The sequence below is a fragment of the Prionailurus bengalensis genome, chromosome A2 (assembly GCF_016509475.1).
Source record: "Prionailurus bengalensis isolate Pbe53 chromosome A2, Fcat_Pben_1.1_paternal_pri, whole genome shotgun sequence".
In the NCBI taxonomy this organism is placed as follows: domain Eukaryota; kingdom Metazoa; phylum Chordata; class Mammalia; order Carnivora; family Felidae; genus Prionailurus; species Prionailurus bengalensis.
Genome location: NC_057348.1, coordinates 46,515,921 through 46,529,509, shown reverse-complemented (window position 1 = coordinate 46,529,509; position 13,589 = coordinate 46,515,921). Strand labels below are relative to the sequence as shown.

The window sequence follows — 13,589 nt, the reverse complement described above, 5'->3', positions numbered from 1 at the left end:
GCTGGACATAATTTCTTCTTGGACTAGAAAACCGTGCTGAAACATGATGAAGTGTTAATAAATTTTGTCTTTCATCAACCAACAGGAAAAAGTGTTCTCAAATCCCAAGTTCCTATGGAGAACTGAAGGAGTAGTAACTAATATATTTTTCTTTGGGTTCTAGTGGCCAGGAATTTCTATGCCAAGCGTACACCCCCATCTCTGACAGCTTTAGAGAACTATATAGTATGCATTTCTGTGCACTTCATCTACCCTTGTCACTTACCTCCCTACAATTTGTCTTTACACCAGCTTACTTAAATTTATACCAGATAATACCATCTATATATGTCCTGTAAGCCATTACTCATTCTTTGTGGTAAGATCTTGTGTTGATTTATGGAGGTCCCTGTAAGCGCTTATACAGGCCTGAGTTTACCAAATCCTCCAAATTTTCCAGTCCTATGAAATAACATTAAGAACACATGGCACTTATTATTATTTTTGATGAAAATACAGTTGTCAACTGAACTCTTCTTGGAGTTCCTAACAGGTGAATTGTTATATGCTGACATTCAACAAGTGTGTTGTCAATTTAACTGAGCTATGAAAGCCTGGGTGGCTCAGTTGGTTAAGTATCCAGCTTCGGCTTAGGTCATGATCTCGCATTTAGTGACTTCGAGCCCTGCATCGGGCTCTGTGCCATCAGCTCAGAGCCTGGAGACTGCTTCAGATTCTGTCTCCCTCCCTCCCCCCCCCCCCCCCCACTCTCTCTCTCTCTCAAAAGCAAATAAACATTAAAAAAAAATTAACTGAGCTATGAAGCCATGAAAAGACACAGAGGAATCTTAGATGCATATTATTAAGTGAGAGAAAGGCTACATACTGTATGATTTCAACCACATGACACTCTGGAAAAGGCAAAACAATGGAGGCAATAAAAGGATCAGTGGGTGCCAGGGGTTGAGGGCAGGGAGGGATGAACAGGCAGAGTACAGAAAGTTTTTAGGTCAGTGACAATACTCTGTATGAATCTATCATGATGGATATGTTATTATACATTTGCCTAAATCCAGAAAATGCATACCACCAAGAGTGAACCCTAATGTCAACTCTAGATTTGGGGAAATTATGATGTGTCAATGTACGTTCAGCAATTGTAACAAATGTATCACTACAGCTATAGCGGAGGATATTAATCATAGGTGAGGCTATGCATATGTAGAAGGAGGAGGTATACGTGAACTCTGTGCTTTCCATGCATTACTGTTATGAACTTAGAACTGCTCTATAAAATCAAATCTGTTTTCTTCAAAAGTCAGCTGATCAAGCCTTCCAGGTGGGAACCAGTCATGTCCCTCTGTAAGAGCGGTGATCCCACTGATTTCTTACAGAGATCCCAATATGTTGCATCTCACAGACCTGCTTGAGGATATTCTGTTCTCTCATCAGCTTCTGCCGTTCTCTGTTAGGCTTGGAGAAGACCACTTCAAGCACATCTTGACCAGAGTTAGTGCCACCAGTGACAAAGTAAACCAAGTCTTCCAGCAGCTTGGTTACAGACCTTGAGAGCAAAGAAGCTATTAGAGATGGGAAATGTTCGACGTGTAACAGGTTGAAAACTTTACCTTGAAAGACCCAGGCCTAATGAGGCACTTAAATGCAAACAAGTCCTTTCTTCCCAATTTCCTCAAAAGTGAGGATCAATGACCAAAAAGAGTAAAATACACATAACACATTATTGTCCACAAAAGGATAAACACCTTCACAAAATATGATCCTTCAAATTTTACGTCAGAGTAACTGTGGCCCCTATCATTTATTAGAAAGTTCTAGAGGCCAAACTAGAGATGGAGAAAAAGGTCTTTACAATTTTAGAGACTTTCAAAGAAGTGAGTGTGGTTCTTGAAAATCACAAATTAAAGCCACATATAAATGTTAAGGCCTGACCCTCTCACACAAAGCTGTTCAGAGTTGGCATTTTCTCTTTCTGCAAACAACAGATTTAAGAGCTCCACAGTGGGTGAGGTTGAGTATGTCTGGTTCTTATGTGAAGCCCTTACCTTCTTTCATTCTGAGTGATGGTGCCTTTCTCCAGCTTCCCAGCTATAGAGCCCAGCACCTTGCTGGCATCATTGGCAAAATCCAGGTCCCGAACCTCAGCAGGAGAAACCGGAACTATGGCAAATGCTTCCTTATCCTCCTTCACAGGGGAGGTGCCAATCTGAAAAGCAAAATGGTCTTTATGGGATTGTCTCTTGGACTGAGACAGTAAAACATTAATCAAAACACTATTTATGTGACACTGGGCAATTCAAGTAGCTGGAGCTATCTCGCAGTAAGAATCAACTAGACACAGAAAAACATATGAAAGGAAGTACCTCAAATCATTAACAGTTGTTACCTCTAGAGATTGTTACTGTGGGAAAGAAGGAGGCAGAAAGGGGGCTCTGATGTCATTTTACACCTTCATTTGTGAAAAGAAGCATGTTAAGACTGTTAACAATTGTAAAACATGTTTATAAACACATACGGAGGTGTGCCTGAGTGGCTCAGTGGGTTAAGCATGTGAATCTTGATTTCAGCTCAGATCAAGATCTCTTGGTTCCTGAGAATGAGCCTCACATTCGGGGGCTGTTTGGGATTCTCTCACCCTGCTCCCTGCCTCTCTGAGCCTCCCCGACTTGTGCGTGTACATGCACACACGTGCTCTCTTTCAAAATAAAACATTTAAAAATAAATAAATAGGTGGGAGACTACGTGGCTCAGCTGGTTAACCATCCAACTTCAGGTTATGATCTCACATTTCATGAGTTTAAGTGTGGGTCGGGTTCTGTGCAGACAGCTCAGAGCCTGGAGCTTGCTTCGGATTCTGTGTTTCCCTCTCTCTCTGCCCTTCCTCTGCTTACGCTCTCTCTCAAAAATAAACAAACACTAATTTTTTTTAATAAATAAAAATAAGTAAGCAAATACATAGGGAAAAAACAAATGAGCAAAATAATTATTGACTCAGAGTATCATATGGGCAGACACTGTACCAATCTTTTAACTTTTCTATATACTTGAAAATGTTCATAAAAATAGAAAAAAAAATTCCAGTAACCTCCCCCATCACTAAAAAAACAAACTAAGAGTATCATTTGACTTTTTCAAAACAAAATCCCTATGTTTGTGTTTTTATGTTTTATGACCCTAGAGAAGGTAGGGAAGGAGAGGTGGGCTTGAGGGAGAGAAATTAAAGGGGCTAAGAGAACTTCCAAAAAAATAAAAGTGTCTATTTAAAGACAGAGAGAAAGAAATAATAAAGATTGGGGAAAACCAACTAGGTATGTGATGTGCCTCAAGGCACAAGCAAACACTCCCCCAGCCAAAATCATCCTTCAAACAGACATGAAATCCAGACAATTGCTCAACCTTTAGGGCAAAAGCCATGGAATAAAAGGTTCTGGTTATTTAAAAAAGGCTAGGCTTGCTTTAGCCAAGTCCCTTGGAGAGAATTCTTTCACTGCATTCAAGTCTGTCCATGACTACCTCTGGCCAAAGCAACAAAATGCAGCTCCCTCCTCCCCAATGTGTTCTCAAAGGAGCCCTTTCATTAGGGAGCACAAGACCAAAGGAGGCAGCCAAGTTCCAGAACTTACTTTCAGCATTACAGGTTTTTCTTCTTCCTTGTCGATTGGGATATTTGTGCTATGAACCCAGGTATTAGTGCAAAGGTGTCTGAGTCGGACATAGGAGTTTCTGGGGGGAAAAATAAAAGGATTTGGGTGACAGGAATTTTTAGGTTCTCTAAAGCCACTGGCCTAGAATATATTCTATCAAAATAAAACGGGATACCAAAATGGTTTCCTGCTACATACACTAGACAATATAAACCGAGGCACAAATGAATGCACACCAAAATATGTTTTAATGTATTTACAATAAAAAATCATTCATAATGATTCTAACATTGTGATATGCTGTATTTCTAAATGTAAGATCACTCCTGTGAATGAATATCCCAGAACGGAGCATGAGACAGAGTAACAAAAACTATTTATTGACTATATATTAATGCATATCATGAGAAATGATAGAGCAATGCATGAACTTTTCCTATGGATCCATGAAGCAAAAAATAAAATTACCAGGATAAAATGTGAGTCAATATTTAATAATCTTGTGGTAAGGAAGGCCTTTGAAGCACACAGCAACATACGAGTTTCATCAATTTTAAAAGTAAAAGATGGATACATCTTATAATATTGTTTACATTTTTCATGTTCCATAAAGCAAAAAAAAAAAAAAACCCCATCATGAAGAAAGTTGAAAGAAAAAGGACAACTTGGGAAAATAAAAGAATAACACAAAGCATAAAAAGGTAATTAATCTGCATATATAAAGAGATCTTTAAATCAGTAAGAAAAAATGGGAAAAGTGGCAAGGAAAATAAGACAGTGATATCAGCCAGTAATTTAATAAAGCAATATAAACTGCCAATAAACTTGCAAGTATACATTTAATTTCCTTAATATACAATTTACACAAATAAAAACTATGCATCTTTTTACTGAATGCCTTCCAAAGATCTTAAGAGACCAACATAACCCAGTATTTACAAGAGTTTAGGGAAATGACCTCTCCCCGCACTCACAGTGACAGTGTGAACAAGTTAAACTCTAGAAGGGAGTCTGGCACTTTGTAAAACAAATAAAATGTTCGCCAAATAAAAATCTTTTCAACTAGCAATCTCACTTTTAGATAGTTCGCCTAAGAGATGACAACCCAAGTACAAACTGGGGCGTAAGTATGTTCAACAAGGCATTATTTATGGTAGTAAAAAACTAAACAATCCAATGTCTCAATAATGGACTAGCTAATTATCATACATGCAGTGGAATACTAAAAAGTTATTAAAAAAAGATTACAATCAATATTTATGTGGAAATATGTACAGAACATATCGTTCAGTGAAAAATTGTTAAAAATAGCTTATAATTTTTATTAATGACAAATCATACAGAGGTATTCTGCATGCCCAGAGATTTGTCTAAAACTACATAAACCCTAATGTTAACAGTGTTTATATCTGAATGGTTAAATTTTACATAATCTTTATTTGCTTCTTTGCTCTCCATGATGTTAACACATTTTTGTGGCTTTACAATGGACATGGATAATTTTACATTTTCCAATTTTGCTTTAAGGAAGTAGTTGAAATAGTGGCATCATTTTTGCATCAGGAACCCACCCCGTCAGTGAGACAAGACCAATGAACACCAAACAATAGTAAGTAACATGAAATGCAAATGAAAAAGCATTAAGTTGGGAGACAGTCAAGGTACGCACTGAAGCACTTTTAGAGGAGGAGATCAATGAGGCTACACGAAGTCATGGACATTTTCTGATACAGAAAACTTGAATTGGAACTTTAAACACTGTTGGGGCTCAGGCAGACAAGGGACCAAAGAAGATATTTGCATTAAGAGGAATTTAGAGCAATGGTAGAGACATGGAAAAGAGGTGGGGGCAAGGGGCATCAAACCAGACATCTATCTTTAGTACACACTCTCTGCCTTCCGCTTTTGTTCATTATACCTGTCCTGAATATTCCAAGTAAGGGCAACCATAGTGATATTTAACTAGAATGAATATACATCAAACAACATGAAGAAGAAACCTGACAGAGATGTGCCAATTCTTTTTTGTCTGAGTGACATGGACTAATTCTCTGAATTTCAAAATATAACCAAAGCCTGGAGCTTAGCTTTTAATTGGATGATTACCTTCTGTAAAGTTCTATGTCAAATTATATTTGAGACACAAAAGGGTGTTCTATCAATTCATCCCAAGTCTCATTCCTAATCCTTAACTCAAAAGCCATGGTATCAGGACAATTACAAAGGGAGTCACAAAGTTGGGTGCTCTCCCAGTGTCCATCTAAAGCATCTATTTTACATATACTGGAATTTTATTATCTTATTCAGTATACCCAGGATTTGCCATTATCCTTTTCACTTCGGCTTGGAAAGATTCTTCTAACCATTGACTATCACAAAAATTCCTTTGCTGATAACATTTCAGAGACATTCATTTATCTACTTTCAGTCTTCCTCATCTTCAAACAAGCAATATTTAGCACAACTTTAAGATGCAGGGAAATGAGTGTACTACTCCTAAAGCTTTTTGATCCCTCCACAGGATAAATGAATAGGAAGCCCATTCAATTCTGGCTCTCACGTTGTTGGTCAGGGGCAAGAATGAATAAAAATTTTTAAAGTTAAGACCAAGCTCAAGATCGTAACTGGTAATTAATACTAGTGGACCATGCCAGACACTTCTCCCATGGTGAATGCAAGGCTTCCATTGTTTAAGAGTTTAGAATCCATCTACCTATGGACAACTATCCACAAAGACAGTTTTCCAATTTGGCTATGTTACCTAAAAGCATAGACCTCCCCTTCCTACAGCATCATGCAAATTTCCAACCCACTGGGGAATATGGCCAACTTGCTCACTCCTCTTGCCTAGGAAATGCATGAAGCACCTTGTGATGGAACAATGTGGTATTTTACATCACAGGGTTCTGTTTTTTGCTATCCCTTGCAAACTAAAACATTTAACATGTAAGATAAATGTCATTCCCTTGTCTCCTGGGAACCTGAACAAATTCATTAGATAACTTCCTGAAGAGAAGTTATATGGATATGAACATATGAACATATGAACATATGGAAATTTACTTAAACCAAAATGGAAATGGGTTTTACAAACCTGTACCTATCCAGTTAACAAGTCAATGAGAAAGGAAGCTTTTAAAAGGCAATCTACCCTACCCAAATCATATTTAAAAAGGATCTCAGAATGGATCAAAGACCTAAGAGTAAAAACCAAAAACCATAAAAGTCTTAAAAGAAAACATGAGCATAAATGTTTGTGACCTTGGAATGTGCAATGGTTTAAGAAACTGAAAGCATAAGCAATCAAAGAAAAAACAGATAGGACTTTGACAAAATTAAAAACTTTTGTACTTCAAGAGATACCATCTAGAAAGTGAAAAGACAACCTAGAGAATGGTCAAAAATTCTGGCAAATCACTTACCTGGTAAGGGATCTGTCTTGAGAAAAAAGAACACTTAAAACTCAATAATAAAAAGACAACTCAATTTTTGAAATAGGCAAAAGATAATGGGCAAAGGATGTGAAGAGATACTTCTCCTAAGATGATACACAAGTAGCCAATACGCACATGAAACCATGATGAACCTCACAGACAGAAAAATCAAAACCACAATGAGAGGGGTGCCTGGTGGCTCAGTTGGTTAGGCATCCAACTTTGGCTCAGGTCATGATCTTGCAGTTCGTGACTTCAAGCCTCGCATCAGGCTCTGTGCTATCAGCACAGAGGACCAGAGCCTGCTTCAGATTCTGTGACTCCCTCTCTTCTCTGTCCTTCCCCTGCTCCAAGCTCTCTCTCTCAAAATTAAACATTAAAAAAATTAATAAAAAAAAAACCTAAACACAACGAGATACCACCTCAGGCTTACCAGGATAGCTCAAACAAACAAACAAAAAGAGTAACAAGTATTGGAAAGAATGTAGAAAAAGTGGAACCCTCACACACAGGTGGCAGGAATGTAAAATGCTGGATCCATGTTGAAAAACCATCTGGCAGCTCCTCAAAATGTTACACAGAGTTACTGCATGACATAGCATTCCAGTCCTAGGTATATACCCAAGAGAATGAAAACTTATGTCCCCCCAGAATGTGTACAAGAATGTTCAAAGTGGCATAATAGCCAAAAAGGCCAACAACACAAATGGGCATCAAGTAATAAGTGAGTAAATACAGGGCACCTGGCTGGCTCAGTCAGAAAAGCACACAACTCTTCATCTTGAGGTCGTGAGGTTGAGCCCCTTTGGGCATTTATTTATTTAAAACATAAATAAATAAATGAAAGAGTAAATTTTAAATATATTTAAAAAAAAGGATTAGGTATTAGCCCTTTTTTTTTCTTCTTTAAGGAGGTTTCACAGCCAGCATGGAGCCCAAAGTGAGGCTTGAAGTCACAACTGTAAGATCAAGACCTGAGATGTGATCAAGAATCAGACACCCAACTAACTGAGCCAATCAGGCACTCCCAACCCTTTTTTTAAAAAAGAAAATAAGGGGGCGCCTGGGTAGCTCAGTCGGTTAAGCGACCAACTTCGGCTCAGGTCATGATCTCACGGTTTGTGAGTTCGGGCCCCGTGTCGGGCTCTGTGCTGCCAGCTCAGAGTCTGGAGCCTGTTACAGATTCTGTGTCTCCCTCTCTCTCTGACCCTCCCCCACTCATGCTCTGTCTCTCTCTGCCTCAGAAATAAATAAACATTAAAAAAAATTTTTTTTAAATAATAAAATAAAAAATAAATAAAAAAGAAAATAAGGGCACCCAGGTGGCTCCGTCAGTTAAGCATCCGACTCTGGACTTCAGCTCAAGTCACAGTTTCCAGATTCGTGGTGCGAGCCACCCATTGGGCTCTGAGCTGACAGTTCTACCTCTCTCTCTGCCCCTCCCTGCTCTCTCTCAAAATAGATAAATGAACATTTAAAAATAAAATAAAATAAAAAAATAAGTAGATGGGGCGCCTGGGTAGCTCATTCAGTTTAAGTGTCTGACTTCGGCTCAGGTCATGATCTCAATGGTTTGTGGGTTTAAGCCCTGCAACGGACTCTCTACTGACAGCTTGGAGCCTGCTTCACAGTCTGTGTCTTCCTCCCTCTCTGCAATGCCCCCCCCCCACTGTTCATGCTCTCTCTCTCAAAAATACACAAACATTAAAAAAAATTTTATAATTAAAAAAAATAAGTGGATAAATACAACGTGTTATAACCATATAATGAAATATTATTCAGCAATAAAATAAAATGAAGGGCTAAAATATGCTTTAACACGAATGAACCTTAAAAATACTAAGTGAAATACACCAGTCACAAAAGAGCACATGATACATGATTCCATTTAGATGAAATGTCCAGATCAGGCAGATCAATAAAGACATGAAGCAGGTAAGTCTAAGGCTGGATGTGGAGAACAGGGAAATAACAGTAACTGAGAAAGGGTGTGGTGTTCTTTTTTGGGAAGAATGTTCTAAAACTGTGATGATAGTTGTCCAGCATTGTTCATAAAAACTACTGAATTGAGCACTGTAGGTGAATTGTATGGTATATGAATTAATTATATCTCAACAAGTCTGTTACTGTAAAAAAACAAAAACAAAACAAAACAAACAAAAAAACTGGGGACAACTCATTCAGTTCAGCATCTGACTTTGGCTCAGGTCATGATGTTGTAGTTCGTGGGTTCCAGAGCCACATCGAGCCTGCTTCAGATCCTCTGTCCCCCACCCCCCCCCAATCCAGCTCCTCTCCCACTCATGTATGCTCACGTGCTCTTTCCCTCTCAAAAAAAAAACATTAAAAAAGTATGGTAAAAAAAAAAAAAAAAATCAGTGTACATCAGCTCAATCAGGGCTTCCAAACCTGGAGAATGCAAAGCTGTGCACATACTTGGGATTTCCTGGAGGAACATCTGTAGCTTTCCCCCAGATTCTCAAGGAATTAACCACCCAACAGAGTTGAAGAACCAATTGACAATTTTACTGGGTGGCAAGGAAAGGCCTCCTTGCAATGTCAAGTACTCTTCCACGTGGACACTGTCCTCCATTCATCACTCTGACAGCACAAGAGAAGGTACTCATCTAGTGCTCAGAGCACCCGCACTGCAGAGACCAGTCTCACTGACATGGTGCATTGCTCTGGGCCAAAGCAGGCATGGAGAGGAAGAAATGAAGGAAACCAAAGGTCAGCAGATCTGCAGATGTCACACCTTGCTCGAATACTTATGCTGCCAACAGGCATTCGACTGCTCCATCCACCCAGGGGACTTGTGCTTTGGCCGCTGATACCAACTCAGCACATGCTGGTAGGTTTTTTTTAAAGACAGGCTTACAAACAGGGACTGGAGTCTACTAACTTCTGGGACATTCTGAGCAGGATCTTTGGGTCTCTCTAATGTTTGACTTGGATCTAAACGTAATTTTAAAAAGTGCATACATGGTCAAATGTCCTTTATGGAAAATGATCAGTAGTTAATTTGCATTAATAGGTTATTGAGTCTGGGTTCAGACCATGGAATGAAGCTTCTCCTGCTGTCTCTGTTTGAAAAGTAACTGGAGATTGCAAGGGAGCTGTTAAATCTTACTATTTGTAACCAGGTATGTATATGAATCAGAATTTTGTTAATAGGGTGTCAAATCCCCAAAATACAGAAATGAATCAGACACCATGGCTCATAAAACAATGTAACTGCTTTCCATAATCCCCTATTTCACATTTTTCTCATGAAAAAAAAAAAAAAACTGATTTTTTTTAACCTAACAAATGTTATAAACTTTTATTTCTAAAACATTTGTATTCATTAAATACTTGTCTGTATGTCAAAAATAATGTGTAAAACCTACAAATGCCAACAAGAGTGCTACTAACCACTGCTGTATTCAAGAGTCAGAACTGCCCACGCAACCCTGTCTGTCTTAAGCATTTAAGATTTCGGGCTCTGCAAAGGAACTGGCTGACATGTGAGAAGTTGCTCGAACTCTCTGAGCTTCAGTTTCTTTTTCTATAGGAAGGGAAAGATAACCTTTTGTGCAGATGAAATGATGTAACACAAAGTATTTTGCATTGAACATAGCATGAAGTCAGCATTCAATAAGTGTAAGCCATTACTAACAATACTGTTGCTGGTTTTGGGGTTAAGCATGACCTTTCATCCCATTTAGAAGCCAGTTAATCCCTCCACCAAAAGGCATTGTTATGCAACAAAACTAAGAGTCAAATTTAATAAAAGTACAAAGAACACTGGTCTGACATCTCAATATATTACTATATTCAGTGAACTGTAAATGTTCCTTTTTCCAGAATTTCTTTATAATTGTTTCTTCAGTTAACTAGGAGATCTCTCAAGTGTGGGAATGTGGAAGAGAGTATAGGAAACTAGAATTATGGAGCTACTTGAGGGGCGCCTGGGTGGCTCAGTTAAGCATATGACTTCGGCTCAGGTCATAATCTCACATTTTGCTAGTTCAAGCCCTGTTGTCAGGGGCTTCCTGATGCTCAGAGCCCGGAGGCTGCTTCGGATTCTGTGCCTTCCTCTCTCTCTGCCCCTCCCCTGCTCGCTTGCTTGCTCTCTCTCTCTCTCTCTCACACACACACACTCTCTCTTTCTCAAAATTAAGTAAAACATTAAAAAAATATATATCAAGCTATTTGAGCTTATGGTTTTGACTTGTTTACCTCAATAAAGCACTTCTTGTCCAACTACAGAGAACTTACTAATTGATGAGCCATAAAAAAAAAAAAAAAAAAAATCAGACACCATTCCAATAGGCAACCAGAACAAATCTTTCACAAGAGCTTTGAGAAAGGCAATGGTGACTTGGAACCCAAGAAGCCCAGCCAGGCCACAGATATCAGCTCTGACTTACTTGGGATAAGTCATTTTAGAACCCTACCTTGGGACAAGGCTATCACCTCCACGGAGAGTGGTGGGGTCCAGCTCGAAAATGGATGAGATGTCATTGCCCTCAGGCACAGAGACCAGGGAGTACACCATCTTCTCTTGGGCATTTCGCAACCTGCTTCGAGAGGCATCCTGATCAGGATCCACCTGAGGAGGAAAAGTCATCAAGTCATGGATTCTGTATGCCAGACCCTTCACTCACTACAATCACTGCACAGTCCACAGGAACAGGGAAGAAACAATAGTGAACATCAGCAGTTGGCAGGAAAAGAACGAGTTTCAGAGCAGTCATAAAAGATGATAATCGGCCACCCACGCCAAGAATACTGACACTCTACCTTCTTGTGTTGCAATAAAAATGTTTAAACAATGCGGGGTTACAATAACAGATGTCCAATGAAAGAGTGCTACAGGTGACGAAGAAGTCCATATAGCTACATCCGTCTGCAGTAGTTGGAAGAGAAAAGAAGCACTTTGAGAAAACTCATCCTGTGGATTTGGTTATGGGACACTGTGTTAACCTACAGTTCAATTGTCTAGCAATAATATGATACAGCTACTTCCCAGGAGGAAAAGGAAAATCAAGTAAGCCTGAACCCAGGTGTTCGTAAACAGAGATCCCAGTGTGGCCAAGAAAAATATCTGAGAAGTCAGACTAGCCCTGAAAAAAACATTTGAAATTAATCACGGAGTACTGCCAATGACAATTCAGGGGAAAAGAGGCCTCTGTTGCGATGTAAGGGATTTGGCGGAGATTGAAGAAAATCTCTGACAGTCAAGACTAATGAACAATGAGGAAAGCTTTCCTGAGAAACTGTTAAGAACACATTCTAGGCTCCAGAGCCCGTCTGCCTGAGCAGATCTAAGCACCAAGCTCAGACTACCATGCCTTTTCATATGCTTTGCGAGGTCTCTCCCAGAGCTGAGACTCTATGTGGGATTATTTTTAATTTTTAACAGCCTTATCCAACAATATCCACCTGCAACTACCAGGAAAAACACATTTTCTTTGTCACTAACTTGCTTTGCTTGAGCTGAGGCACTGACTCCTTTCCAAACGGGAAATGGATAAAAGAAAATTAAATCCAACAGGCAAAGGAAAGAGCTTGAGAGAATTTAATTCTAGGGACTAACATCTAAGATGGAGGGCAACAGTGTGCTCTTGGAGTTTATCTGCAGCCCCAACTTTTGTATGGGTAAAGGAAGAAGGGAGTGGGGGGGGCGGTGGAGAGGAAGAGAGAGGAGGGATGAAGGGATAGAGAAACAAAGAAAATACAAATGGTTCTTTTAATACCCAAAGGCTCTGTCTCCTCCTTGCTATACACTCCTCCAATATCTTATAGCGCTACCTTAACAAACCCACAACTTGTTGATCTATCTACACTCAAGTAGGAACCAACTAGAGAGTACCAAATATCTCAGTTCAAGAAAAAAGAACTCTGAATAGAATTTGTCCTCTTCTAACTACTTTTACCTGCAAAGTCTTCCACATCACTTTCAAAATAAACCCTGACCCGATTCTGGTCTGAGATAAATAGCTCAGCGTCTGAGCTCAGTTCAGCTTCAGACCTGCCGGCAGACTGAAGAAAAATTGAAATTGCATGCAATGCACTCTATCTGGACCTGTGACTGAGCAACAGCGTCTTCATGTTCTTTGTGTTCAGTCAGCGTTTGCCACCTAGTGGGAGGAAAGGCACATGTACAAAAGGCTGTCAGACAAGAGCTAGTGTGCGTGGGGCTCATTGGTGCTGATGAATTGAGAAGGACAAGCCCAAGAAGCTAAGTAGGATTCCAGGTGAAGATTCCCACGAGCACTGGGTGCCAAACCCAGGGAAGTAGGTGACCCAGAACAGAATCAAGTTTCCTCCCCCCAACTTTTACAACTCCAGCTTTTCTGCCCAAGTTTCCTAGCCAACAAGAGGGGGAGGCTTGCAAAAAAACTCCTTCCTGCCTCTTTCCAGGGGCAGGAGCTGTGCTGATGGCCTTGGGGGTACAGGATGAGCCCCCCAACCCCTCCTCCCCATGAAGACTAACCACCCATGCACCATTCCAGAGCAGCCAGGACAA

General features: G+C 39.7%; 1 protein-coding gene across 6 annotated transcripts in view; it reads right to left on the bottom strand.

Moving 5' to 3' along the window:
• The window catches only part of ITPR1 (inositol 1,4,5-trisphosphate receptor type 1), a 328,207-nt gene that overhangs the window by 172,393 nt on the left and 142,225 nt on the right, over positions 1-13,589 (bottom strand). For all 6 annotated transcript variants that reach the window (XM_043587979.1, XM_043587980.1, XM_043587982.1 and 3 more), the window contains 4 exons: positions 11,515-11,669; positions 3,621-3,720; positions 2,043-2,203; positions 1,402-1,543 (listed from right to left, as the gene is read on the bottom strand). In XM_043587979.1, coding sequence (XP_043443914.1) covers positions 1,402-1,543; positions 2,043-2,203; positions 3,621-3,720; positions 11,515-11,669 — 558 coding nt within the window. The remainder of the gene's footprint in view (positions 1-1,401; positions 1,544-2,042; positions 2,204-3,620; positions 3,721-11,514; positions 11,670-13,589) is intronic.